The sequence below is a fragment of the Musa acuminata genome, chromosome BXJ3-7 (assembly GCF_036884655.1).
Source record: "Musa acuminata AAA Group cultivar baxijiao chromosome BXJ3-7, Cavendish_Baxijiao_AAA, whole genome shotgun sequence".
NCBI lineage: Eukaryota > Viridiplantae > Streptophyta > Magnoliopsida > Zingiberales > Musaceae > Musa > Musa acuminata.
In genome coordinates, this window is record NC_088355.1 from 10,153,731 (window position 1) to 10,180,967 (window position 27,237).

Here is a 27,237-nt window from a genome sequence, read left to right on the forward strand (position 1 = left end):
TTAAACTTTGAAATAATTTTAAATTTAATAAAATTTTGATATTTATTAATTTTAATTTTTTTCTGAAAAGGTGATACATATTCTAGATTCTAGTATTGTTAATATTAATTTAGTATTCTAAAAATTGTAAATCATATTCAATGATGATCATATGTTCATTAGATTATGTGTCGTGAAAAAAATTATTTTTAATTTTATTTTAAGAAGCGTTAGATTTAAATTATGATATCGTCGAGGCATAGCGCACCGATTAATGCAGCCCTACATGATCCAACAAGGATGGCTCAGCCTACATGATCCAAACCTAATCGATTTAGATTAGTTCAAGTTAGTGTTGGGTTATTCTAGATTGACTCAAATCTATTTCAGGATGGGTTTGGATGAGTTCAGGTCAGTTCAAGTTCAAGTTAGTTTTGTTTGAATCCAAGTTAGTTCGTCTTCAATCCATCCAAGCTGCTTTAAATCAGGTTGATTTAGAGCCAATCTTAGGATTTGGTGGGCTCGATATCACTTTATCTTTTCTGTTTAGAAAAATTAAGAGATTTTATTTGATGTTGTATGATGAATTTGGATACTTATTTAGAGATCGATCGATCTTAAATTTGACTATTAATTTAAATCAAGTTGATATTAAGATGCATATGTACCATCTATATGTATCACTATCAAATTGTCTTATAAATGGATATATGGATGAATGAAATTATAAATGGAGGAATGCGATATTTGATGTTATATGTGATAACATTATTTTCTCGCCAAAAATAGATAGGTTGTTACTAGTATGATGATTCTCTTCAGAGATTTATAGACTAATAGTTAAACGATTACTTGGGAGAATAAATCTATTTCATGTAATTAATTATGATAATAGATATATTGTTGAACAATGTTACTATGGTTTATGTCTATGTTATGTTGAGATTAATCGTTTATTTTCAAATAAAGTTTAGTTTATGGAGAATTATACTTTTAAAATTTAATTTATGAGATTCCTATTTACTATGTATGGCTGTTGAAATATTTTTCTAATATTTATTTTCAAAGTAATCTTCTGATAGTGATAGATCGAAGAAGCCTTGGGTGAAAAGGACTTTTCTCAGTCTTTTCTTCTTCTTCTTTTAATGGCGGACTGGTCAAAGCTCTCGATAGATATCTCAAGTCTAATTCATGGTGAACTCTCCGTTCTTGATTGCATACGTGTCGGAGCCGTTTGCAAGCAATGGAACTTTGCCTGCAAGTTAAAGTACCATTGTCCTACGAAGAAGCCACAATCCCCTTGGCTGGTGTTGCCTGGTGAGTGCGATACCACCACCATCAAGTTCTTTTCTATTCTCGAGAAGAAGACATACAAGATTCCATGCCCGGAACCTATGATCCATCGAAGGGTCTATATTGGTTCTGGTCACGGTTGGCTGGTCACCGTGGATGACATCTGCAACATGCACCTTCTAAATCCACTCACCGGTGCCCAGATTCCGCTCCCTCCGGTGACGACCTTACCTTTCGTCAGCGCTCGCCACAATTCCCACGGACAGATCATCGAGTTTGTCGTGGAAGTACCATACGGGGCTAACATAATCTCGACATTGGTGTTCTCCTTCGAGCGCATGCGGTGCATCTTCTTCCAGAAGGCAGTACTCTCTGCAGCTCCTGATGTAGACGACAATTGCTTGATCATGATGATTTGCAATAACTGGAAACATCTGGTCGTTGGTCGAGCTAGAGGCGAGGCTTGGAAGTGCATAAGCTTGTATCATCACTACACTAACATCATTCATCGCAAAGGCAAGTTCCACTCGATCAGTGACACTGGAATAGTTGAGGTATGGGAGCACGATGGATCGATCTTGAGGCCTCGGATCATCGGCTCAAAAATTCGATATTTTTTGAATCAGTTCATGCATTACTTGGTCGAGTCGCTAGACGGTAATCTACTGTTGATCGTTAGGGCCCAAGAAGACATCAAACCTTCTGACAACTTTCTAGTGTTTTCTCTAGACGAGAAAGAACACAAGTGGAAGAAGGTGAGCGACTTACATGAGCAAACATTGTTCTTGGGATACAACCACTCTATGTGCCTCTCGGCTACAAACTTTCCAGAGTTGCAACACAATTGTATCTACTCTACTAATAACAAACTTATGTACTATCAACATGGAAGTCATGACATGGAAATATTTTACTTGAAGGAGAAGAAAACACAACAAATATATCAACTTGAACGTCAATTGAATTGGCCTCCTCCTATTTGGTTGACTCCGAGTCTGTCTTGAGTTAGTCATGCAAAACAAGACCTGTTGTATCAACTTGTCACGGATGTTCTTCTTTCTATTGTGAATGAGATCTTGAATTTTCTATGGATTTACTTGAAAGAATAATCATGTATAGAAGAAAATGTACTTGTACAAAGCAACTTAAAAAGCTTCCAATAATCATGCTCCATTTTGACTTTTTCTAAAATTTTATTCATATATGTTGCATGATGTTTGATGTTTTTCTTAAATTTATTAGTATTAGTCAAATGATATTTTATTTAAATTTTTTTTATAACAATTAGTTATGTACAGTTGAGACTATTCGATTTGATGTTGTGGGTTTATATTTTTTTACCGAATTATTGTTGTTGATAGAAGTAGTCTACTAAGAAATATATTAATTTTCTTGGCCTATTTCCCATCACTTGTTAAAGGGTGCCTAAAAAGAGGGAAAAATGGCACCAATCTCTCTTGGTAGTGGTGGACTCTTTTGGAAGCTTGCACCACCTCTTCTTCCACAAGGCTATGCTCTCTTCACCTCCTGACGCAGATGGCGATTTCACCATCATGATGATTCGCAATGTGAGATGCCAATTATTTTCCTTTGCTCAAGCTAGGGATAAGGGTTGGACATCAATAAGCACACATTATGGCTACACCGATATGATGATGTATCACAATGCTAAATTTTGCATCATTAATTATGGTGGCATAATCAAGATATGGGAGCCCAACTGACTTCCTTTAATTCTAGGATCATCACGTATTATTTGGCCAAATCCCTATAGGGCAATCTCTAATTGATCTACTAACGAACCTAAGAACATTATGTTCTTAGTATTTTCCTTGGACGACGAAGAGTACAAATGAAAGAAGTTGAAGAGCTCGCATGAGCAAATGTTGTTCTTAGAATACAATCAATTCATGTGCCTCTCTGTTATAGATTTTTTAGAATTAAAACAAGATTATATCTACTTTATTGGCGATAATCAAAATTCATGTAAGTATTATCGGCACACAACCGTATGAAGATAGTAAGAACAACATCTTAGACATCGCTTGATTTGGCTTTCTTCTATTTGGTTGTCTCCCAAGCTATCTTTAGGTTATATCTGCCATCCAAATCTATTATCTGCCATCTACTGTGAGAAAGAAATAGAAAGTCCACATCCATCTTGAATTTGCCATGGATTCACTTGCAGTAAAACCACACGGCACTGTGGTGGTCTCACCAAATAGACAATGGATGGCAATCCCCTTTTCTTGTTTTGCTTTTTTATTTTTGCCTAACGAAGGCGTTAATCCGATAGGTTAAATAATTTAAGTGTAACCCATCAACAACTTCTGCAATTGCTATCATTTTTGTTCTCTTCTTCTTCTACTACTTAGGTCAACAAAATGCCCCACCTTTTGTTACACTAATTTTATTATACCACGATAACATAATAGCCAAACTAGTTATTCTTATACATAAGTTAGTCATTTTTTATTACTTAATATAAATTTAGTATATTAGTCGAAATCTACCCTCAATGACACATGGTTATTATATAAGATCTAAGTCATCCTCCATTTGTCTACGAGTATAAATATTTAAAACAAAAAAGTTCCCTTCTCATTTGACAAGGAGGTAGTCACAAATTTTTCTCTCTCCCTTTATGACAAGAAAGAAAATTCTAAACCTCTCTTCCTTACCGATAAAGAAGATAATCATAATTTTTTTTTCTCTTCTTTTACCATAAGAAAAATAATCTTACACTTTGTTCTCTCTTTTTTTAATGATAAAGCCTTCCTTTAAAGTATAAAAATAAATCTTAAACAAGAAAATGAAATAGCTCTCTTCTTTCTTGAACTACTCGAACCCATATTTAGGGACCTCAGATTATTAACTTAAGCATCAAAGGAATCATATTGGAAAATCTCTCCCGACCCTGATCTTCGTATAGGTGCTACTTTAAGAGCATAATACTTCCACCTCAAATCTACATTGGAGCCACCTCGAGTCCACTTCGGTGCTATCTCGGATCCACCTTAGAGTTATCTTGGATCCATTCGGACCCACTTTGGAAGCATAATATTTTTACCTTAGAAGCAATGATATTTTTACCTCGGAGGCACCTCGGACATTCTTGCACACATGGATTTGGAGTATATGAGTTTAGATGGAGGGCTCAATGTCGTAAGAGTGTCCACAAGCTAACCCTATAAACAAATACTCGAGCGAGGACGCACCACCCTCGACCCACAACACTTTCACTTAGGCAGGACAACACTCATCTTTTCCCCACGTAGACACATCCACCTTAATGCATACACTGATGTGGTACTGGTATATATTCAATGACCTGGGCCTCTTACCCTCGAGGGCATCGTCGGGCTACCTACTCGTTCCCCCCAAGGCGTTCTTGAATCTTACTCAACAGGTGTAGGCGCTAGCGGGTATGATGTAGACTATTGCTCCACTTCTGCCCTAGCTAGCCCAACAAGCCACCATCTCAATCACGGTCGACAATTTGACCACCACTAGCACCGATGCATGTCAGGTCCCCCCACTCGATGTGTCACCAATATCTGAGGGGCACCAGAGGCTTGTTGAGCCATCGGCGCCCCACTTCCCTATTGTAGAATTCAGTAGATTGTCGTACCACTACTTTGCTTTGACTCGCCTGATATCTCTAAGTACAAGACCTAATAATATTCTGTGACTCGCAACTAGTCATGAGCCAAGTAGAGTGGATTTACAAGGCCCAAATATGATCATGGCAAAGTACCTTGTTAAGGTGCAAATATTAGTTCATAGTTTCTCCTGACTCCATGTATTTCAAGTTCCCCATGAAAAAAATTCTCAAGTTGATGCGCTCACCCACTTGGCATCCACTCAGACTCTTGGGTAAGATTGGCTGTTTGTTGAGACGCTGCCAACCTGAACCATTAAGAGGCTCGATGTGGCTATGGTCAGGGAGGAACCGAGTTAGATGAATGAGATCTTGCACTACAAGAAAGATAAGATGCTCCCGACTGACCCCAAAGTGGTCCGAAGAGTCAAACATTATCAAGCATAGTATTGCCTAATCAATGATCGCTTGAATTAGAGGCTCTTCAACCAACCATTTCTTATTTGTTTGACACCTAAGAAGACTCCCTATGGCTGTGACTGAGCCAGAAGATGCTCAAGAAGCCCACCATAGTGAGAAAATTCGAGATCCATTATGGCTAAGAAGAGACATGAAATTCGCCATTACAAAAAAGAAGATTTGAAGCTCACTATAATAGGAATACCCAAGATCTGCTATAGTAGAGAAGGAACATAAAATCTACCATGATGAAAAAGAATATTTGAAACCTACCACAATGGGAAAACCCAAAATATGCCATGGTGGGAAAACTTTTGATTTGTTACGGTAGAGAAGGGACATGAAATCTGCCATGACATAAAAAAATATTTAAAGTCTATTGCAATGGAAAAATTTGAGATTCTCTCGATGAAAAAGGGACTTGAAATCTATCATGGCGGAGAGAAGATTTAAAGCTCGTCATGGTGGAAGAATCTAAAATTCATCATGGTAGAAAAGGGACTTGAAATCCACCATGGCGAAGAGAAGATTTAAAGCTCGCCATGGCAGGAGAACTCAAAATATGTCACAATAGAGAGGAGACTTGAAATCCACCATGGCGAAGAGAAGGTTGAAGACCACTATGGCAAGAGAACCCGAAATCTATCACAGCGAAGAAGGGATTTAAAATCCACCATGGTGGATAGAAGATTTAAAGCCTACCACAGTAAGAAAATCTAAAATCTATTACAGAAAAAAAGAGACTTGAAATTGAAAAAAAAAAAGAAGATAAGAACAATTATTGAATAAGCTTTATCGAAGAAGTGATGAAGCTTGATTGTATTCACATGTTCATCTTCTATTTATATAGGTTAGGAGAGAGAATTTTCCTTAACATATTAGAGGATTTTCCTCAAAGAGTAGAGAGATTTCCTGATATAGTTTGAGGAAATCTTATTTGTTATCATGCCCCCGCAAGATGGTGCTCCTATCAAGGAGCAATAGTTTACGAGCGAGAGGCTTCGTGAGTAGGACAAGAGCAGATCATTGCTATTGTTGTTATTGCGATTGCGATAACGATGGCTAAGGCTATGATGGCAGCGACTATGATTGCGAAAGCAACAACTACGATTGCGACGGCTACAACTGTGACAACGATGGCTGCGACAGCGATAGAGGCAGTAGAGGAGGAAGCTGCAACAGAAGAGGTGTAGGAGGTAGCTACAGCGAGGAAGAAAGGTGAGGCAGTGTTAGTGGGCGCAGCACTAGAGACGCCACATTGGAAGGGAAAGGACGTTGGTGCAGAGTGGTAGTGGAGAAAACAGTTGTCGTTCGCCGAGGAGGAAAGATTTATCGCACCGATGGGCTGATGACGGAAAAGCAATGGTAGAAAGCCTTTTCGTTTGCCGTTGGAGGTGGAGAAGCAATAGTGATGAGTCGGTAGTGAGAAGAGACACCGATGGGCTGATGACGGAAAAGCAATGGTAGAAAGCCTTTTCGTTTGCCGCTGGAGGTGGAGAAGCAATAGTGATGAGTCGATAGTGAGAAGAGAGCTTGCTCTAGGCAAGTGGCTCTGATACAATGAAAAAAATAATAGAAGATAAGAACAATTATTGAATAAGCTTTATTGAAGAAGTGAAGAAGTTTGATTGTATTCACATGTCCCCTTTTTATTTATATAGGTTACGAGAGAGGATTTTCCTTAACAGATTAGAGGATTTCCCTCAACAGAGTAGATAGATTTCCTCATATAGTTTAAAGAAATCTTATCTGCTATCAGAAATCCGCATATACTTGAGGCATGTAAATCAAGAAACTTGACCAATGCCAAGGTAAAATTAATACGATAGAGGCACATACCAAATATACCCAAGGCATGTGAGTCAAAAAAACCCGACCAATGCTAAGGTAAATTCATTATCGTAAAGACATAAACCAAATATGCTCGATGCATGCGAGTCAAATAATCTGACCAACGTAAATTCGCTACGATAATGTTAGAAAACCAAACATGTCTAAGACGTATGAGTCGAACAAACCTGGCTTGCATGATGACTCGCTACGGTGGGAGGCATAAAATAAAATGTGTTAAATCTGCCACGATGGAGTATAAGCCAAAAACATGTCAAATCCGTTATAGTAGAGGTGCAAGCTGAAATGTTGTAAATCTATCATGATGGAAGTGCAAGCCAAAATGTGCCAAATCCATCTTGACGGAGGCGTAAGCCAAAATATGCCAAATCTGTCATGGTAAAGATGTAAGCCAAAATGTCCCAAATCTACCATAGCAAAGGTGTAAAATAAAATGTGTCAAATCCATCATGATGGAAGCGTAAGCCAAAATGTAATCCAATCCATCATGATGGAGGTACAAGGCAAAAATTTGTAAGGCATTTAAATAAGAAAAATCTGACCCGCGCCAAGAGAAATCCGCTACAATAAAAATAAAAACTCAACGTTACTAAGACACATGAATCGACTAAACCCGACCTATAAGATGAGATCTCAAATGCTCCAATGTCAGATAAACTAAATGACACGCTTTGAACCCCTCTCACAAGAGACTTGAGGCACGCCCTCTATGGGGGACAAATAATATGAAACTTACCATCAGTTGATATGTGGTTGTCACGCGAGATCCAAGTCATTCTTCATGTGCCTACGTGTATAAAGATTCAAAGTAGAGAAACACAAGCTTCCTTCGCATTCATTATAGTAAGGAAGGTAATTACAAACTTTCTTATCTTTTTGTGATAAAGAAGGTAATCCTAACATTTATTTTCTTACTTTATGATAAAGCAATTGTAAACTACCTTATCTTTCATTAAAAAATATAATATTAAATTCTCTTCTTTTACGAAAAGGAAGATCATCATAAACTTTATTTCTCTCTTTTAAGGTATAAAAACATATATTTAGTGAAACGAGGGAGCTATCTCATTTCGAACTCTTTGAATCCACATTTAGGAACTTTGGATTATTAACTTAAACGTCGGAGGGATCGGGTCGAGAAACCTCCTTTGACCTTGATTTTCATGCAAATGTTATCTTGAGAACATAATACTTTTATCTTAGGAGCGCAATACTTTCATCTCGAGAGATCAACACCTACGTCTCATATCCACCTTAGAGCCACCATGAAGCCACCTCGGATTATCTTGAATCTATCTTGGAAGCATAATATTTTTACTTCGAAAATCCCTCGAATATTTCTACTCACACACGTCTAGACTGTGTTGGATTGATCACGCCATCAATCTTTTTTTTTTTTTTTTTCATAACAGGTAGATAAGAAAAGTTGTCTCCAAATCAGACAGTTTTTTCTCTCTTTTTTTTCCTTTGACCGACATGGATGGAACTGTTTATTTTTTTAACTTAAATGCTGGCATATGATAAATCTTTAGCTACGTTTAAGAAAGGGGTTTCGTAGTTGTTGGATGGAACTATTTATTTTTCCTTTTATCTTCTACGTTGCAGTGGTGATTCACTGAGAGTCGCATGCTTTGACCCCCATCGTATTCGATAAGCATTTCCTATTCATTCGAATTGGGCTCCTCCAAGTGGCCCATATTTGAATTGGGCCTCTTCTCATGTAACCACGAGACAACTTACTGCTTACCAACCAAGTAGATGCGGTCTGCTCTTAAACGAGTCCACGTTGCGAGCTTCCCCTTCCCACGAACGGAGAAGAGAAACAAAGTGCGGAAGAACAATACGAGATATAACAAGCGGCGAAATCAGCGAAGAAATCCTCTCTTATTCCTTCCTTCGGATGAATGGATCATCATATCGGTCCTACTTAACATACCCTTTCTTCCGCTCCCCTTATTGATGGCCGATGCATTGCTCCGTCACGGCCTCTTCCTCGCTTCGCACAATCGGCTCCTCCCTCTCCTCTTCCTTCCTCTCCAATCCAACTCCCCGAGACTAAAGCCGTCCCCTAGGTCCCGATTGGACGCCGCCTTTTCTGCCGCCCTCCCGCGCCCCTCAAATCGATCGTCTGGTCACAGAGTATCCGCCCCCACCCTACGAATCTTTCGAGTTTTGTGGTTGTTTGTTGGATGCAGTGTTGTTCAGATGCTGGTGATGTATGCAGGTGCGCGCGGTCGTCGAAGAGGGTAGCGATGAACCCAAGTGGTGGGAGAAGAATGGGGGGCCCAATATGATTGACATCCATTCGACGGAAGAGTTCTTGGACGCATTAAACCAAGCAGGTGACAGGCTTGTCGTCGTGGAGTTCTACGGCACTTGGTGCGGGTCTTGCCGAGCCCTTTTTCCCAAGGTGATGGTTACCTGTCATCTACATGCAATTCGATTCGCTGGTAACTAGTTTACTTGCGTACATAAAGTTTACACTTGGTTGCCGCACTACATCAGGGAGTGACAGAAGTACCAACAGAACAAGCCATCACCACGAAAGCCTGCTACTTCTTAGTGAGAATTACTCGCACCATTCCGGTTAAGATCTCCCAAACAGGGTTGCTCTAGTTATATGTAACCGAAGCGAAACCCAAGGTACCTGCTCATGAACTAGAGCCAGTATTTAGGGTGCCACTTCCAAGAATTTTGAGTTTTCTTTAGTTCTCTTCGGGTCACTGTCACAAACAATAAAATGAAAAATAATAATTATTTCTACAGGTGTTAACCAATAAATTCAGGTTTTAGCTTTTTAGCCGACTTCTAATAGACAGAGTCATTACACTAATAATTCCATGAGGTTTCCTTTCTATGCAGTTGCTTACCCACATATGGCCAACACTGATTAGGACTTAAGGCTTATTTTCCTGCTTCTGTTGATGTTGTAAAAATTATAGGTCCTCAAATTTTTTACTTAATTATAGGCCTATACATTTCCATTTTCTTCTTTAATTTTTCTATACTGATGGATAAGAAACAATAGGTTTGTAATAATTGGTTGGGCTAGAACTAGTCCATCAAACTCCTCCGGCTTCTAATTCTTTCCTTAATAATTTTTCTAAGTCATTGTTGGGCCAAATCGCTTATATTTGTTTATCAGATGACTGATAATAAATTATCAACATTTTGGTGAACATGAAGATCTCAGTTTGCTAGGTTGGTAAAGGCCTTGAATGTTGATAGCAAGGTCACTTACCCTTTGCCAAAAAGAATATTTTGGTGAACATTGCATTTTGTATATTTTTAAATGTTTGCTTGCACGTCATGTTTCTTCTGCTGAATGACTCTTGTGAATTGACTTTTTTTTTTCTGAATCTCCTCCACCTTTAATCATATTGGCTTTCAGCCTTACTCCAGCCATTTCACCATTTTTGTTAACACCATCAATGTCTCTCTTTATTATATATCTTCAAATTTGCCTTTTATATGTTCTCAGACTAATTTTAACCATCATAACACTTTAATTTTGAAGTCCACTGACAACTATGCTGCCAAAATTGCTACTCTCCATTCTGCCATAAGCCCTAGAAGAAAACAAATCTTTTTTGTTGTCACTCCTTACTAACTTATAAAAAATTACTGTATTCATTATTTGTTGTTTTAGCAATATTTGAGGCCTTGGAGCCTTTCTTAATGAATCAAACTGTTTTTTTTAAGTCACACTTAGAATGCTATTAAATAAACTTCTTTGCCTATATTTGTCTGCTCTTAACAATATGGAGGGTCACAAGCACAATCAAATAATACATGGAAACAGTAGAAATGTTGCTAGTTTAAGTCCCTCAGACTGGGGGATGAGAGAATGCTCTTGCAACCAGCTATTTCAATTTCAAAGATAAATATGATAGAGTATTTTATTATAGTTTTATATTAATTTTACAGACAAAACCTTGTTTTGTTTCTTCATTATTCCTGCCAGGAACCTCTTTAGTATATTCAAGGTTACTTGGGTTGTACATATGTCACCTATCTAGCAAGTAAGTTACTTGTGCTTTGACACCCAGAACATATTTTGGTGATATTATAGCTCCACTTCTTTTTTTTTTTGCATTCGAAATTGCTGAAACTAACTTGTGCATGTTTCATTACATGTCCTGAACTATGGGCATGTTTAGCATCACTTATTTTTTTATTCCCACTTCTCTGGTAGATATTTATAAGTTAACTTTTCTGATCTGTATGTCCAGTGACATCCTATGAGTAATTATCACATTTGTTCCAGGTTTTGATCTGTTTTGTTTAAAGCTTTGGATCCATATGTATGTGATGTAGAATATTATATCTTTAGCTGGATGTGATACTAGCCACAAATACCAAGTTCTTTCCTTTAATGATCTTTCAGCTCTGTAAGACAGCAGAGGAACACCCTGATATATTATTCCTAAAAGTGAATTTTGATGAAAACAAGCCTATGTGCAAAAGATTGAATGTAAGAGTGCTTCCTTATTTTCATTTCTACCGTGGTGCTGATGGACTGCTGCAGTCTTTCTCATGTAACCTAGTTAAGGTATGCTTTTCTGCTTGTATGTAAATTGAAGTTTGATATAATCTAGTTTGGACATTCTACTAGCTTTCATTCTCTTCGTTGGAACTTCAAGTTGATATACATTTAGTTAAGCACAGTCCAGAGGTATCTAATTTCAGCGATAGTGAAGTAGTTTAATTGGTGAAGGTTTGTTGCTTATTTATTTTCTTCCACTGGTACTGAAAGTTATATAATATCTGGTTTGATTATGACTGTAAGGGCACCATGACACTCATTTTATTATCACACAGTTTGAGAATTATGTCAGAACTGTCCTCTTCTGTGTGTTAAGAGTTAGTTCATTTGGAACTTGTTTTTCCCTTTTTTGTATTAACACAAGGAAAGATATATAGCTTAAAAAGTAAAACAAAAGTGACAGGATGGAAGTGCCAGCCTTTGTTTTTGTTTTTTTCTTCTTAGTTAGCAGTAAGGTAAGGGCTTGGCTATGTTCTTATCCAGATACAACAGTCTCGTCTCTTTCACGATGCTTCTAACAGTGACAACAATATCCAAGTCCCTGCATTTTGGTTCTCTGAAGGTGATGCTGTTTTGTCCGGTAAACCTCTTCCAAGTCTGATACCATAGGTTTTGTGCTTAAGACTTTCAAAGTGGATGGTCCCTGCCTAGTACAATTCCAAATATGTTGGTTGAAAAATTCATGAGTGTGTTAAGATGCCAAATTACTTATTATAGACTTAAGGTTGCTTAATTTTCTGCTACAATGCAATCTTAGCATATGGCAAAAGGAGGCATTAAAATACAAATGATTATCTGTTGGTTTCAGTTAATCTGAATGGATTTGACAAACAGTTTTGATAGCTGAGCTTCTGTATCTAACTGCAGTTCCAGAAGATAACGGATGCCATCGAAAAACATAACAGTGCTCGATGTAGCATTGGACCTCCTTCGGGAGTTGGAGATCTGCTTGATAGCTCGACCTCACAGAATTAAGCTTGCTGGCTTTTGATGGCTGCCTTCTCTTGGTAGTTCTTCCCCAGTTGTACCATAAAACCGAATTTAGCAAATTCTTATTAAAACTCCTTGCACAGTCAATCTACTTATGGATCATAGCTAGAGTTGGAAATTTATGAAAATGCATACTCGGTTGGCATATCTTTAAAAAAATTATGAGAATGCATGTTTGGTGTACAAATGGACTATTCTTAATTTGAATAAACAGGCAAGCAGAACTGCTGTAGTAACATGATGTTTACATTCAAGCATCCTGCATCCATTGCTTTGAGGGAAATTTTTCTATCTTTTTTTAAAAATAGAATTCTATTTTTTAAATAATTTCTCTAGACGTTTTCAAAGCACGCACTTTTGAAAAAAAAAAATATAGCATTTTTTCTGTTGTATATACACACCAGTTATTGAAAAAAAAATTGGTGATTATTATTTTGTCCAATTAGAGTTTGGAAGATCAGATGGTCATGAATCTAATAAAAATACTATCTTAACTAATATATATATATATATATATATATATATATATATACAGTGCTTGGAGAAAAATATATAGATGTACAATTTTTGAATGTTGACATTTAAAAAGGATTATTACTTTTTTATGATTGTAGGCACGTGAAAGGCATGTTTTGTTTCGCAATAAATTGTAGCCACTTTTAAAATGTTATTGATGTTTTGCATGTCTGAATTGTGTTAGTAGAGCGAGTCCAATGGCCTAACACAAGATAATGAAGAATTTAAAAGCCATTAACATGCACATTGCTGAGGTAAGATGCCCGACAGCCTAAAGAAACAGCCAAGTACATGATCCCACACATTTGATTACAATACAAGTAAACCAATCATGCACATTGCTTTGGTGAACACAAGGTAGTAGTTGCCATGTATTTTTCAGATAGAACGATTGCCCATCACCAAACCGTCTCACTCTTGCACCTTCTTTGCTTCAACATGGGGGGAGAGAGAGAGAGAGCTGAAACTAATGGCGGAGCCAAAGTTTCTGGCAGTGGCAACATTGTTTACCCTGTGGGAGTGAAAACCCCAGAATGATTGATTGTCCAATTAAGTTGTGGCCTGATGAGTTGGACTGAGTTGGCAATTAATTTTAGTACAAGTGGCCGAACATGTATATGGTAGTGCAATACAACTCTCTCATGAATCCTTTGGTGACCGGAATTCGAGATTCGAGTGCAGAATTATTGTATGATTTATCAAAGGTTTTACCAATTAAAATGACTAACGCTTTAACTGTAAAAGAACCATCTAATTGCGTGATTAGATTATAAAATTCGAGCTAATCGTAACATAAAATGAATTAGGATTACCATCAAATATTTCACCCAAATTAGGTCTTCTATCAGAATCAACTGCCTCTAATTTGAGGAACGATCTCCCCAAACCGCATCTGCCAATCTTCAAATTCTACTCGTTTGATCATAATCAAACGATCATCAGGCTCCAAATAAAATAAGAAATATCGAATGTTGGTCCAAAATTAGGTACGTCGGCGCCATCTCCGTAGGGTGGAGTGTTGTTTTCATCTCTATCTGTTCTCTTGTCGATACATAGATAGCTGCTCTTCTCTGATCCCATCACGAACCCTGACTCAGATCCTTGGAGCAGAAGAGGAGACACCGCAGAGAGAGAGGTAATGGCGGATCGAGTCTACACTTCTTCCAAGCCTATCCCTGGCGGAGCCCCTCCACCCGCCTTTCCTCCCACCAAGTCCCAGATAAACGGCGCCACCCGCCTCGCCTACCGCCCCCAGCCCGCCAAGCCGTCCCGCCGCAGAAGTCGCCGCGGCCTCTGCTGCTCTTGCTGCCTCTCACTTATCATGATTCTCGCCGTCCTCGTCATCCTCGCCGCCATCGCCGGCGGGGTCGTCTACGCCATCTACCGCCCCCGACGCCCGGTCTTCTCCGTCTCCAGCCTCCGCTTCGCCGCCCTCAAGGTCTCCGCTGGCGGGCATCTGACCTCCAGCCTCAACATCAACGTCACCGCCCGCAACCCCAACAAAAAGCTCGTCTACCTCTACGATCCCATCTCCGTCTCTGTCCTCTCCGGCGGGGTCGACGTAGGAGACGGCACGTTCGCCGCTTTCGTCCAGGACGCCGCGAGCTCCACCCTGCTCTCCGCCGCGGCGTCGAGCTCCGGCCAGCTGCTGGACTCTGCGGCGGCATCAGACCTGAGGAAGAGCAGCAGCATGCCGGTGGAGATCGACATGGAGACGAAGGCGGGGGTGAAGATCGGGGGCCTGAAGACGAAGAAGATAGGAATCAAGGTGCGGTGCGAGGGGATCAGCGTCGCCGTGCCCAAGGGGAAGAAGGCGGTAGTGGCGGCTTCGCCGGGAGGCGACTGCAAGGTGAAGCTCCGGATTAAGATCTGGAAGTGGACTCTCTAAGCGTAAATTAACGTAAAATTTTCAGTAAATATGGAAAAAGGATGAGATATTAGTTATTAGTATTAATTACGTGAGTTTTTGTTTCTCCTATTTTCCGTTTTTTCTTTGATGTCTATAAATTTGAAGGGCGGGTTATTTTGTTTGGGAATTCTTGTGATGTAATAATTGTTTGATTTATAATGTGATTGTAATAATGAAAATTAAAAGAAGCATATGAGAATTGTAGTTGGGTGGAATTGGAAGGAAGAGATCCGAATTATGCCCCAACATCATCGAATCTAATTCGAATCCACCTGTCTTCTATCACCTAAAACACATATTTCGAGGGCTTTAACAAGTTCGAGTGGATATCGTTTTGCTAATAGAAAATAGTATTTGGAAAAGAATTAAATGTTGTGGTCTCTCTCTTCTAACGGTACGAGGTTAAAGAATATTCTCGAGAGTGATTCCACGTAAGCAGCAGGTAATAAATATTATACTGTTACTGCCATTTAACATGTTTTACCATCAAGAGTTCAAAAGCTGTAGTTTCCTGCCGTTGCGCATCTATCAATGAGTTTAATCTAGAACGACACACTAAGTTATGATGGATCATTTTATTTTCCTTTTAGCAACCACAAGAATAAGTTATAGATGGTATATATTTTGATAATTTTTTTAAAAAATCTAAGTTTCTTTTTTTTTTAATTTGTCGTGGAACATCTCTTGTTTTCTAAAAAATGATATTAATCATGTTTTTTGTTCGATTGCGATCGCCTTTGTCTCTGACCATTAGCTATGTTCTATAATCTGACGACATCGCTAATTATCGAGGTATAACTAAAGTCTCAAGAGTCATAATCCTAGTGATAGGGCCTTAATGGTGCCTTGATCATAATGAACGGTATGAAGATATAATCAACGGTCAATGATGAGAATGTAGTTGACGAATAAGAATGAGAATATAGCAGCAAACCGGGACGAGGGCATAGCCAATGAATAACGATGAGGATGACAACCACACAAAAGTTATAGGATCTTGAGATGATGATCGATGGTATAAAGGCTAAGAGTATGTGAGAAAAAAAAGTAAAATTTAGAAAAAATTAGCAATGTATTTTCCCAACATCTATGATCTATGCTATCCTTTAATATGCATGTTGTCTCGAGAAGGTGTAAGCATGAAAACCATCCTTATGATTTTATTATATGAAAATCTTTAATGTCAAAATCTAATAATCAAATAATAATAAATCTAAATTTATGATGCATACATTTCAATGTCATTCAGAAAGTTTTTATCTAATCTATTGGCATATCATTATCGGATTCGAAAGCTATAGTAATAACGATCTACAAGGAGAATTATACTTATCTTTTCCTCTCTTTATATCCTTCACAAGACCACTGGATTAGGAAAAATGGGAGATAAAAAAAAAGATCTATAATCTTTAATTGACTATTTCATATGAATAAGAAAAAATGAGAGAAGATCTATAATCTCTAAATAATGTCACATATTCTTATCTCTTCTTATATGCATATTCGTATATCCATACATTGTGTATATAGTGTCTAGGAGGTTTAAGATAAGTAATTAGGCGAGGTCCTTCAATCAAAGTTATCTCCTAAAGAATTCTACCATAATTGGACTTCATTTTTATTGGTCGATGATAATTGTAATCAAAATCCAATCATATCAATAATATATCTTACCTAATTAGATAGGGTCACATAAACTAACATTCTCTAACTTGGCCTGGGTAAGATATAAAATAAATTAAAATTTTAAAATAAATAAATAAAAATTTATTTAAAAATATTTTTATTTAATTAGATTCTAAAACTTAAAAAAATTATTTTTATACAAATTTTATAAAATAGGCTAATAAATTTAATAAACATAATACCATATTAAGTCTGCCTACCAATGAAGTCATAATAGTTATATATCATCAATATCATACTTCCTTTTATATAGCATAGCGCTGTTAATCCTTTCTACGTAGTCTAAAATGACCTATGTAATTTATCTTATCAAGAAAATCTTATTAACACATTCAATCATAATATATACATGTATAAATATGAATAGGATAGTAGAAATAAATAATTTTAATTATATAAATAAGAATAACAATCGTAATGTTCACTCAAACATATATCATAATATATTTTATAGGTTACTCATATACTCAATCATAAGCACATGTTCTTTTAAACACTTTAAACTGTAATTCTAAGTAAATAAATTAACGATCAATACAATGAAACTTAAGTTCTTAATTGATATTAATTATTTTTAATTTTTTTTAACTATCAAATATTTTATACCATAATGCACATAGTTATAATAGTACTTGTCAGAAAAAAACTATTTTAATATATCATAAAGTATTTTCAACGATTTGGTAATTGAGTCTCACCGTACTGAGTCTTGAGATAAAGTTTCACAATCACAAAACTTGATTAGTGGCCTTAAAGTATATTACAAAATCAGCTTCTATTATTAATAATATAATATTATATTATTTTTATCTTTATAAATTATCCTTCAAACTGATATAGATATAAATTATAAAGTGAACTTCTTATTATCAAGATAATTTATAAAATTAACACATAAAAAATATCATCATTTCATGTTGTTCTAATTTCATTTATGAGAGCATATAATTCTTCATCTCTTTCAAATATCTTATTATTTTTTATAATTTTTTAATAATTTTATTCTTAGATAATTCTAATATCTACCCAGTATTTTAACTATAAAATTGATATTTGAGGTAGCATAAGATTGAGCACATAATAGACTTTCAACTGCATATACATAAAGAATTTTTTTTTTATCTAATCCCTTTCAAATTATTTTAAAAATAGTTATTTTGACTTAAATTTTTTTCTTTTGTCATTTGCTTAACAAAACTAAATACTAAATCTCTTTAAAACTTGATTAATATATCTTGTTTTAAATAGTACTAGTAATCCTTAAGATTTATTTCTAAATATCTCAATGCTAATAATATAAGTTGCCTCATTTATATTAATCATCTTAAAATTCTTGATAAGAAATTTCTTGGCTTAATACAATAAACCAATATCACTACTGGTAAGTAAAATATTATTTATATATAAACTTGTTCCTAAATCAATTATATTTTTTTAAATATGAAGGAAGTAATGATATCGAAAAACTTTATATATAAGCTTGTTTAAGATCATAAATGAATTTTCTAAATTTATATATCAAATTTTATATTTCTTTTATTTTCATTTGAATCGGTTAAGTAAACTAATATAAATTTAGATCCCTATTTAGAAAATTTACTTTTACTTTTGAATGATATAACTCAAAATCATAATGAGCCACTAATGTTATGACAATTCTTAAAGAGCTCATTTAAAAATCATAATGAGTAACTTTATGATATGTACCTTTTAATATCATTCAAAAAGTTTTTATATAATCTATGGGTGTATCGTCATCTGATCTGAAAGCCAGTAATATCGATGTACGAGAAGAACTAAACTCATCTTCTCATTTCTTCTTTCACATTCACAAAACCATTATACCATTAAGCTAGTATATAGTGCTTACAAGATTCTATTTATTTATAAGTAAGAGCTAAGAGTATAGAATATGTAATTAGGAAAATTATTCTCATCAAGATTATCTTCGAGAAATACTATCATAAATATTTTTTTTTATTAATCAATAACCATTCAGAATCTAATTATATTTATAATATATTTTATCTAATTAGATAAAACTATATAATCTAACAAAAGTAATATAAAAAAAATAAATCTTGAATCATATTTAACCAAATGATGAGAAAAAAAAAGGACAAAATAGATAGTCAAATAACTAGCCAAAGTAGTACAAATTTGTTGCACTCCTTCCGCTTCCCTATAAATGCCGAAGTAGGTGCACGTCGAAAAGTTCGAAAGGACATTGATTGGTTTTTGGTGTTTGAGTGCAGTGACTGTTTCACCTTATTTCGTGTGACTCAACACCAACCCACGAAGCAAGCGGCCGATCAACGTCTTTGGCAATCCCGTCTCACACACCCGACACAACTTGTTCACGATCATATCGTCTCCACTTGCCACGTCGTACCGTTCTACGTTTCACCACTTGCTTTCCGTGCTGGCCTCGTCCTTCCCTACGATATAGGTTTATCGCACCCAAATGCAGGCCGAGACAGGGAACAGGTGTTCCTCACAAAAAACAACGCGGAATGACGTCATGGAGCTCGTTCTATGACGTCAGTATCAGTTGAAGTTGGCGTACGACGCCGAGTCCCTGTCTGCGCTGGAACAGACAGACGAGCCTCACCATATACCACCCTACAAATCTTTTCCTCTCCTGCGATCGAGGAAGCGATGGAGGAAGACGCGGCGAGTCGGGAGCTGAAGGACCACGAAAATGGCGGAGGAGAGGCGGCGAAGGCGGTAAAGATTATCTCGACTATCCTCGACGCAGAGGAAGTAGCGGAGATGGAGGAGGCGGCAGTAGCGGAGGTGATGAAATGGCTGGAGGAGGAGATGGGCTCCGCCGCCGTTGCCCACTCCCCTTCCACGCCGTCCTACAACGAGGAGACATCCTTCGTCACCATCAACGGCAACGAGGAGAGCTGCGGGCCGTCGTTCTCCAGCTCCGCGTCTACGGTCATGGCCAGCATCGACACCAGTGGCGGCGTTTGCGGAGTGCCGTACTTCGTCGGGTGCCTCTCCGGCGGCGCCCCGTGGTCGTCTGCGGCGCCATTGGTCCGGATGCTGGCGGAGCCATCGGCGGCTGCGCCCATGGCGGGGCCGTCGGTGGAGCCGCGATCAAGTTAAAGGAGAGACGGGGATAAAGAGAGTGAGAGAAAAAGAAAAGAAAAAGGACAGGCGAAAGAAATAGAGACGCGTTTATTGCTGTTTACCGTCTCCCATTGGAAATATGAAATTAGAAATTAAGGATGTTATTCGAAGAGGCTTTTGTCCTTTGTCTCTCACAAAGTATACATATAAAAACCATCGAACGCATACGTGGAAGAAAGACATTGGGAGATCTTTCAAGAAAGGCTGGAGAAGGAACAACACGTCATAACCCACCCGGGAGAGGAGGATAAGATCGGCGTCGTGCGGGTGACCGCAGCGGGGTCGGTCTGCCTCTCCGGAGTACCTTCGCTCGATGGATCAGCTTCAAGTCTCGATATGATGAGCATGTGTGCGACCGAGCCCCGATCGCGCGTACTTCGACAGACGCTCTGAGGGTATCGATCCCCCGTCCCATGCCGAACAGACTTGAGCTTTCTCTGTAGTCTTTACTCCACAAGCTGATCCACGCAGCATCACGAGAGCCACCAGCGCCCACATCCATCAAGAAATGCGCTCATCCTATGGATGCTGGGGTTTCATCGATCGGTGATCCACAGGAGTAACACATTGCCGACGTACCTTGGAAATGATGATGGTATAATGCAGAGCATATCCTGTGCCACAATAACATGTCAAGCAATCGCCTGCCACTAATCCCTTCTTCGGAATAATGGCAACGCAAGAAAGACGTTAATAGCAAGGTCTCCACAAATCCTTCGCTGCTATGGCAGCGTACTCATTGGGACCAATGAGTATGTGACCTGAAAGTTAAAAAGACAAATAATTCATAGCAACAATGTCAAAGTTACATCATAGTTGGAAAGGACCATTCAAGCATTTGTAATAAGGGGTGAGACTTAAGATTATAAAGGGGATGATGCATATTTGTTCCCTCGGGTCATATGTGGTTGCAAAAATGTATTGGCAATCATGTGTTCTCCAAGGACAAGAAACCATCGCGACAAAGAAATCTGCTAATGGTCAGGGAAATCAACATGTACGATGACTACACTAGTAACCGAAATAATCTCCTCATATCACTTGCCATAGGGGTGGTACCTGTTCCCGTAACCCCGGCCGCCACTGCCATAACCACCATACCAATTACTATATCCACCTGGGCCACCGTATAGATTACCACCACCATACCCACCTCCACCATACATAGGCCCGCCGTAATTGGATCCATAGCCTGCACCATAGCCAGGGACGCCACCATAGTTATAACCTCTGCCATAACCATAGCCTGTGCCACCTTCATAGTAGTTGCCACCATATCGGTGACTGCCTCCATATCCATAAGAGCTTCCTCGGTATCCATGTGCACTTCCGCCACCAGCACCATGACTAGCCCTCCCATTGACTGCAGAATGGCCACCTGATCTCTTTGGTTCAGCCCTCTTGATCTCAACCTGCGGTTACATGAAGTCAGAGTAATGTCTTTTAAAAGAATGTCTGATGTCAGGAAACTGCTCTATTATGGATGGTATTTTCTGTCACTTTTTAACTTTGCTATTAACAGAACAGATCCAGAAAGAAGTAAAAGTAAATATGGCTGCCAAAGAAATACTAAACCAGTGTCAGCTAACTCCACAGGGGACAGAACAGTCCATTATTGTCTCTCGGGCTCTGGGATTCCAGCAAAACCAATCACAGACACTTGAAAGATACAAGCAATAACAGGTAAATCCACAGGATTAACACAGTTTATTATTCTCTGTAAGGCTTCAGGAATCCAGGTAAATCACAGAATCTTCTGTATTGCAAATTACACGCCACTAACAAAGGAACTTTATATGTGTTTCATATTCAGAAAAATGTGTGGCCATGCAGAAGTCCGATTACAAAAAATTCTAATGTTGTAATTGTGATCTCGTAGATTTTTGTTTGCCAACTGGAAATGTTTAATAAATGATATGACCTGCAATTATGAGCTTAGACACTAGCACCAAAGACTACTTATAATGAAGCTCTAGGTAGATCTGAGTGGCTGCATGACCACCCAGTTCTATAACTATAAACAGAAAATAAACAAATTCATATGCAACACCAGTTGACTCATGATGTGAATTCTTATTAAAGAATTGCCATCATGTGTACAGATATTCCAACTAACTTTCAGCACACCATGAATCACAAAACTGCAAATATTTAGCTGAACAAACCTATCTTTTCTTTTCCAGTTTTTAAATTTCATGAGGAGTTCAATTTCAATGCTTATTCAGTACAAACCAACAAAGAGGAACCATGAAAGAGAATAACATTTTAAAAGTTATACCAGATTAAAAGTAGGCTAAGGTCAACTCACCTGTTTCCCTGCAAGATCATGCATTCTACCTTCTGAAATAATTTTGTCAACAGCTTCCTCAGTTTTGAAGGTGACAAAACCAAATCCACGTGACCGTCCAGTGCTATGGTCAAGCATTATTTGGTTTTCAACGACTTCACCATACAAGGAGAAGTGCTCCTTTAACTCATCTGAATTTTTTAATCATAAAATTAATTACCAAGATGGGGCACATGATCACAACTAATAAGCTAGTTCCTACCTTCAGTTAGAGAAGTGGGTAGTCCTCCCACAAAGATTTTTCTTGTTCTGTTGCCTGCCTTGGAAGGCATATCTTCTCTTGGAACTGTTCTCTTAACTTCTACCTAAGCAAGCCATTGATTTGCAGAATCAATCAGTAAAAATTAATCAGAGAAGGTACTTTGAAGAAAAGAAAATCATGAACCAAAGATTTCAGATAAATCCCACCATTCTCCCATCTATAACATGCTCATCCTCCAGAACCTTGTCAATAACAGATGGGTCAGCAAAGGTCACAAACCCAAACCCTCTTGGCATATGCGTATTCTTGTCCTTCATTATCACAGAATCAGTGATCTCCCCGTACTTGCTGAAATGTTCATTGAATGTTTCTGCCACGATACAATAGTTTGTAAACTGATTGGAAATTTACTTAATACATATAAACCAGGAAAAAAGACTTTAAAAAAGCTACTAACTGTAAGAGAACTGGATCAAGCATATATATTTAAAAATGCTAATCCATGGCAAGCAAATTGTGTGGGACCCTGTATGCACATCATGGATTATCTCAATGCCAAATTTACTCATCAAGTGGCGCCAAAAAACCAAGTTAAAAAAAGACAATCAAAAACTTTACCACACTCAAACTGTAACCTTCACTAGTCATATTTGCTCTTCCTCTCTCTCCTTGAATACATACCTAACTCAACTTTCCTTGTTGATACTTTTACAGTTTTTATTCGGACATATCTGAATAGCCAAAAATAATTTCATGTCTCTGATTCTCAATATCTGATATATCTAACTTACCGCAAAAAAGATTTTGTGACACCATTTGTCCATCCTGCAACCCTTGTTATACGTACAGTAACTCTGAATATATTGTTTTCTGAAGTACAATGGCACATTCCACAATTGTTTTTTTTAGTTGACTTATAACAGTGGTTTTAAACCAAAGGGTAATGGGTGACAACCCTCCACTTTAGTCATGGTGTGCAGGGTCTACAAATCTTTAACTCAATCTGAGTCAGGTTTAGGGAAACAGTGAAGATGGATCATTTCTATCAGTTGGACCCTGATTCAACTAGTGCTTCAGTAGATTCTTGCTGGTTCCTTGATTTCATTGAGTTTCTCATTCAAGAATCTGGTTTTATCAATCTAATTTTTTTATGTGAAAACCTGAAATTTTACTTCACATGATAAAAGCAACACATCAGAATATCTATTTTATAAAAGTACATCATAGTTCTGCTTCAAGAAAGTAAAACAGAATTGTCTTATCTCTGCAACATTTTCTTTAACATACTTAATATGCATAATCTATAAAAATAAGCAAACAAATATGCTCCCTGCATAATCTTGTACAATTGATTTTCTATGGCTTAATCAGATTTCAGATCATTGATTTATCATAATCTATGGAAACTTCATGCAGGGTCCAAAATGTTCTATGTAGTACTAATATGGGCAATTCATTCCTTAAAACCAGACCTTTATAGAAAGTGATATTCTTTCTATATTTAGGCTCAAACTTATTCAATATGTCAGGAAAGCAACATGGCAATGTAATTATCAAAGGCTTAAAATCACTGAGTTACCAAGGCCCCTAGAAGTGAGGTGCAAGACGGACTGCACATGTTAGTCCAGTGAAGCATACATCAAGCAAAAATGCATACAAATAAGACTAAAGTTGAAAGGAGTGGAGAGGGCCATGATTGAATAAATTAGTATCACCTGATAAAATCTTAATTCGTTAGCTGAAATGGTAGACAATGAAATGATCATAAAATAACATAAAAGAAGGGCAGTATCTATCATAAAATAAGTAGTAAAGGAGGGCACATAAATAAGCAAATGGTAGTAAGAACAGGGACAAAACCAGGAAGAATTATGAGCGTCAAAGAGCAAAAGAAGAAAGAAGTGTAGCAGCAGCAAATATGCAGGCACAGGCAACAGTTTAACACTAAGAAACAAAGAACAAGGATGAGATTTACTAATTAGGGATAAGATCCAACAAAAGAAATGGATATGAGCCTTTAACGAAGGGTCATGAAGTGTGTGCCCACATTGCACTTTGGTGAACCTTCTAGCCTCATCCCAGGAGAGCCTAACTTGCCTCACACTGTGCCTCATGCCTAGGCACTCATTGGAGGCTTATGCGCAAAATATTTCCTCTATAACTGGAATACAGCCATGGACAATTTGAAAGATCTATCATTGTCTTAATCATAATATATGGCAGCTATGTTGGCGGCAGGATGTCAAGAGGATTACCAACAGTATTAGAGTAATCCACATTAACCAACAATCATTACATTTTCTCTTTTCTGTTTTCATGTTTTCTTCCTTTTGTGGGGAGTGTTAGGCTTTGGCATACACCTAACAGAAAATGAAAACTAATTAAAATATATTAGTAAAGTGAATTGAATAATAAACTATGAACAAATTTATTGTTGCTCAACTAAATAAAAGGATAACTGCCCATATTTCTTTATATGCGCTCTTCATGTTTACTGAGATAGGCAAGATTCGCATTCAAGACAAACGATACTGAAACTGTTTAGATTTAGTTGTACCAGAGATTGTGATTGCCCACACAAGTTCCAATTTACTTCCGGATGTTGAGCTTAAAATTTACATTATTTTGATTGGTTATTATTTAAAAATTCAATGAAGATATTAACCTTTTGAAAATCACATAGTAAGACACCCTGTCACTTTACTGTTCATATCAGGTGCTATATGTAATTCAACTAGTCAACTTCATCATTAATTAATCTAATGGCCACCTAGTTAAGCTAATCAAATTATCAACTTTTGGAATAGTAGCAGATGAGTTCTATTACTCACTGTTGGCATTGAGCAATATCAAAATTCTGCCAATACAACCTCATCCATCATCTTAAAGTTCCAATTTCAAATCTGGTCTTTTAAACCTTAGCAAACATGCCACGAAAAGTTCTAGGGAAAGAACAACTCAACGACTTCCATGGGCGATTGATCGTCTGGTAACTTATTAGAAGTGAATAGTGCTTAAGAAATAGGATTTAGTCATCAGGGACATATTAAACAAAAAGTGAACAGTCAAACTTATTTCTTAACACTTGAATTAAGAACAAATATTTTATCTCATCTTCTAAAATGAAATATCACAATCATAAAATGGATTGCAGTACGGACAATAGGAAGTGAAATGACTGTAAGGGACTCACAATATCTCATCAAGCACACAGTTGTCAACTGCAGAATTCTTCAAATTTGTATAAACTAAAGCTTAATATTATCTGTCATCAGTCACCTTCCTACCAGAAGAAAAGTTTGTATAGATCCCTGGTAAAGAATTTCACACTTTGGCAAAACTAGGTTTGGTTTATTGTTGCTGCCTTAAAAATGTAGTTCACATATCAATATCATTCATCCAGCTATCTAAATATTTGGGAAGTGCACAAAGGTGAGGTATGTCCCTTAACCACAAATGGATGTTTTAAATAGACATTTTCATCAAACAATTTTCTTGAGTCCATGTTCACATTACAACTACTAAACCAAGTTTAGAATTGACAATTTCTCAAGGAACATTAGATAACTTCTTAAGCACCACTTACAACAAGATACAACATAAGGAAACTGTGAAATCTTTCCACTAGATAATATTAGAACATACTAGCGGTGACATCCAAAGCAGTTGAATTTTCCAAGGTTATCCCACAATTAAATGAACCGTTTGGCAGTAAATTGCACACCTTAGATAATGAAGTCACCAAAACCACTCACCATTTAAGCATAAGAAAGTTGCCAGTAAATATGAGTTAAAAACCTCACCGAACATTAAAAAGAATAACACGACAAGGGAGTTCAATAAAGGAGCAGCACATACCCTCTGTAGTATCCCAAGCAACGCCACCGACAAAGATTTTTCTAAGAAAATGATAAAAGAGAAGAAAAAGAGGAGACAATTAGCATCTGTTTTCACAAATCAATAACAAGATGCATTGTATTTAACTAACAGAATCATCCATTTAAGAGACAAACCACAAGCACCAGTAATACAAGTCGAGATCACGCAGTTTACTGTAAACAGAAATACACCACAAATCTTAAGTGCCTCAGTACTAACCCTGCCGAAGAAGAACCGATATCAGCTTGCTTCATTTCCTCACCGCCGCTATTATCCATCCTCTTTCCGACAGGCTCTCCGCTCCCATCTCCATCATCATCCCCTTCAACATCTCCTTCTCCTCCTCCCCCTTGACCATGAACACCTCCTCCGCCTCCCATTTCCTCTTCCTCTTCCTCTTCCTCTTCCTCCACCTCTTCTTCAATCTCTTCCTCGACCTCTTCTTCCACCTCCTCCTCGATCTCGTACTCGCCGCAGACGCCTTTCGGGTTCCCCTCGGCGAACTCCATGGGCGAGAGAATGCTTCGTCCGCCTACAAGACCTGCAAAGGGAAAAAGATTGACGAGCTAAAACTCTCCGCTATCGATCAGACACAAGAGGAAGGAGATCGAAAGCCCAATTTGCACCTAGATTTGAAGGCCTTGATTTCTCGACAGAGCGCGACGCGAAGAGGAAAATAGATTGAATGATTTTGGGTCAAAATAGGGAGATAGAGGTAAATATAAACCCTAGCGAGCCCGCTCGAAGCGCTGCTCGTCGGCTACAAGATGGCGAGTACACTGTGGCGTTGCGTACACTTAGCTAGAGGAGGGCCGCCGCGGTAACGGGCCGTTGTCGTCAC

General features: G+C 37.7%; 5 protein-coding genes across 6 annotated transcripts; 4 read left to right on the forward strand and 1 right to left on the reverse strand.

Annotated features, from left to right (window-relative positions):
* Nucleotides 1-1,124: 1,124 nt before the first annotated feature.
* Nucleotides 1,125-2,276, forward strand: LOC103991872 (F-box protein KIB4-like). The gene has a single exon (XM_018828794.2). The coding sequence runs from the start codon at nucleotides 1,125-1,127 to the stop codon at nucleotides 2,274-2,276; it is 1,152 nt and encodes a 383-aa protein (XP_018684339.2).
* Nucleotides 2,277-8,949: 6,673 nt separating this feature from the next.
* Nucleotides 8,950-12,973, forward strand: LOC103991580 (thioredoxin-like 2, chloroplastic). Of its 2 annotated transcripts, XM_065158587.1 has the most exons (4): nucleotides 8,951-9,322; nucleotides 9,408-9,593; nucleotides 11,571-11,735; nucleotides 12,597-12,973. In XM_065158587.1, the coding sequence occupies exons 1-4, from the start codon at nucleotides 9,143-9,145 to the stop codon at nucleotides 12,702-12,704; spliced, it is 639 nt and encodes a 212-aa protein (XP_065014659.1). In that variant the 5' UTR covers nucleotides 8,951-9,142; the 3' UTR covers nucleotides 12,705-12,973. The 2 variants fall into 2 exon arrangements, with proteins under 2 accessions (XP_065014660.1, XP_065014659.1); XM_065158588.1 differs by lacking the exon at nucleotides 11,571-11,735 and having other exon boundaries at nucleotides 8,950-9,322.
* Nucleotides 12,974-14,290: 1,317 nt separating this feature from the next.
* Nucleotides 14,291-15,443, forward strand: LOC135642773 (NDR1/HIN1-like protein 13). Its single transcript, XM_065159191.1, has one exon. The coding sequence runs from the start codon at nucleotides 14,374-14,376 to the stop codon at nucleotides 15,121-15,123; it is 750 nt and encodes a 249-aa protein (XP_065015263.1). The 5' UTR covers nucleotides 14,291-14,373; the 3' UTR covers nucleotides 15,124-15,443.
* A 3,846-nt stretch (nucleotides 15,444-19,289) lies between these two features.
* On the forward strand, nucleotides 19,290-20,275 carry LOC103991873 (uncharacterized). The gene has a single exon (XM_009411413.3). The coding sequence runs from the start codon at nucleotides 19,366-19,368 to the stop codon at nucleotides 19,942-19,944; it is 579 nt and encodes a 192-aa protein (XP_009409688.2). The 5' UTR covers nucleotides 19,290-19,365; the 3' UTR covers nucleotides 19,945-20,275.
* Nucleotides 20,276-20,736: 461 nt separating this feature from the next.
* LOC135643628 (heterogeneous nuclear ribonucleoprotein 1-like) lies at nucleotides 20,737-27,180 on the reverse strand. The gene is made up of 7 exons (XM_065160808.1): nucleotides 27,023-27,180; nucleotides 26,616-26,937; nucleotides 26,376-26,416; nucleotides 22,724-22,887; nucleotides 22,518-22,620; nucleotides 22,277-22,446; nucleotides 20,737-21,380 (listed from the first exon to the last, which is right to left on the reverse strand). The coding sequence occupies exons 2-7, from the start codon at nucleotides 26,903-26,905 to the stop codon at nucleotides 21,006-21,008; spliced, it is 1,143 nt and encodes a 380-aa protein (XP_065016880.1). The 5' UTR covers nucleotides 26,906-26,937; nucleotides 27,023-27,180; the 3' UTR covers nucleotides 20,737-21,005.
* Between the last annotated feature and the right edge of the window lie 57 nt (nucleotides 27,181-27,237).

Coding starts and splice junctions, on each gene's coding strand:
- LOC103991872 (XM_018828794.2), top strand. CDS start 1,125: ATGGCGGACTGGTCAAAGCTCTCGATAGATATCTCAAGTCTAATTCAT.
- LOC103991580 (XM_065158587.1), top strand. CDS start 9,143: ATGGCCGATGCATTGCTCCGTCACGGCCTCTTCCTCGCTTCGCACAAT. Junction 9,323..9,407: donor ATCGATCGTCTGGTCACAGA/GTATCCGCCCCC, acceptor TGATGTATGCAG/GTGCGCGCGGTCGTCGAAGA. Junction 11,736..12,596: donor TCTCATGTAACCTAGTTAAG/GTATGCTTTTCT, acceptor ATCTAACTGCAG/TTCCAGAAGATAACGGATGC.
- LOC135642773 (XM_065159191.1), top strand. CDS start 14,374: ATGGCGGATCGAGTCTACACTTCTTCCAAGCCTATCCCTGGCGGAGCC.
- LOC103991873 (XM_009411413.3), top strand. CDS start 19,366: ATGACGTCAGTATCAGTTGAAGTTGGCGTACGACGCCGAGTCCCTGTC.
- LOC135643628 (XM_065160808.1), bottom strand. CDS start 26,905: ATGGAGTTCGCCGAGGGGAACCCGAAAGGCGTCTGCGGCGAGTACGAG. Junction 22,621..22,723: donor ATGTTATAGATGGGAGAATG/GTGGGATTTATC, acceptor TGGCTTGCTTAG/GTAGAAGTTAAGAGAACAGT. Junction 22,447..22,517: donor ACCCACTTCTCTAACTGAAG/GTAGGAACTAGC, acceptor TAAAAAATTCAG/ATGAGTTAAAGGAGCACTTC.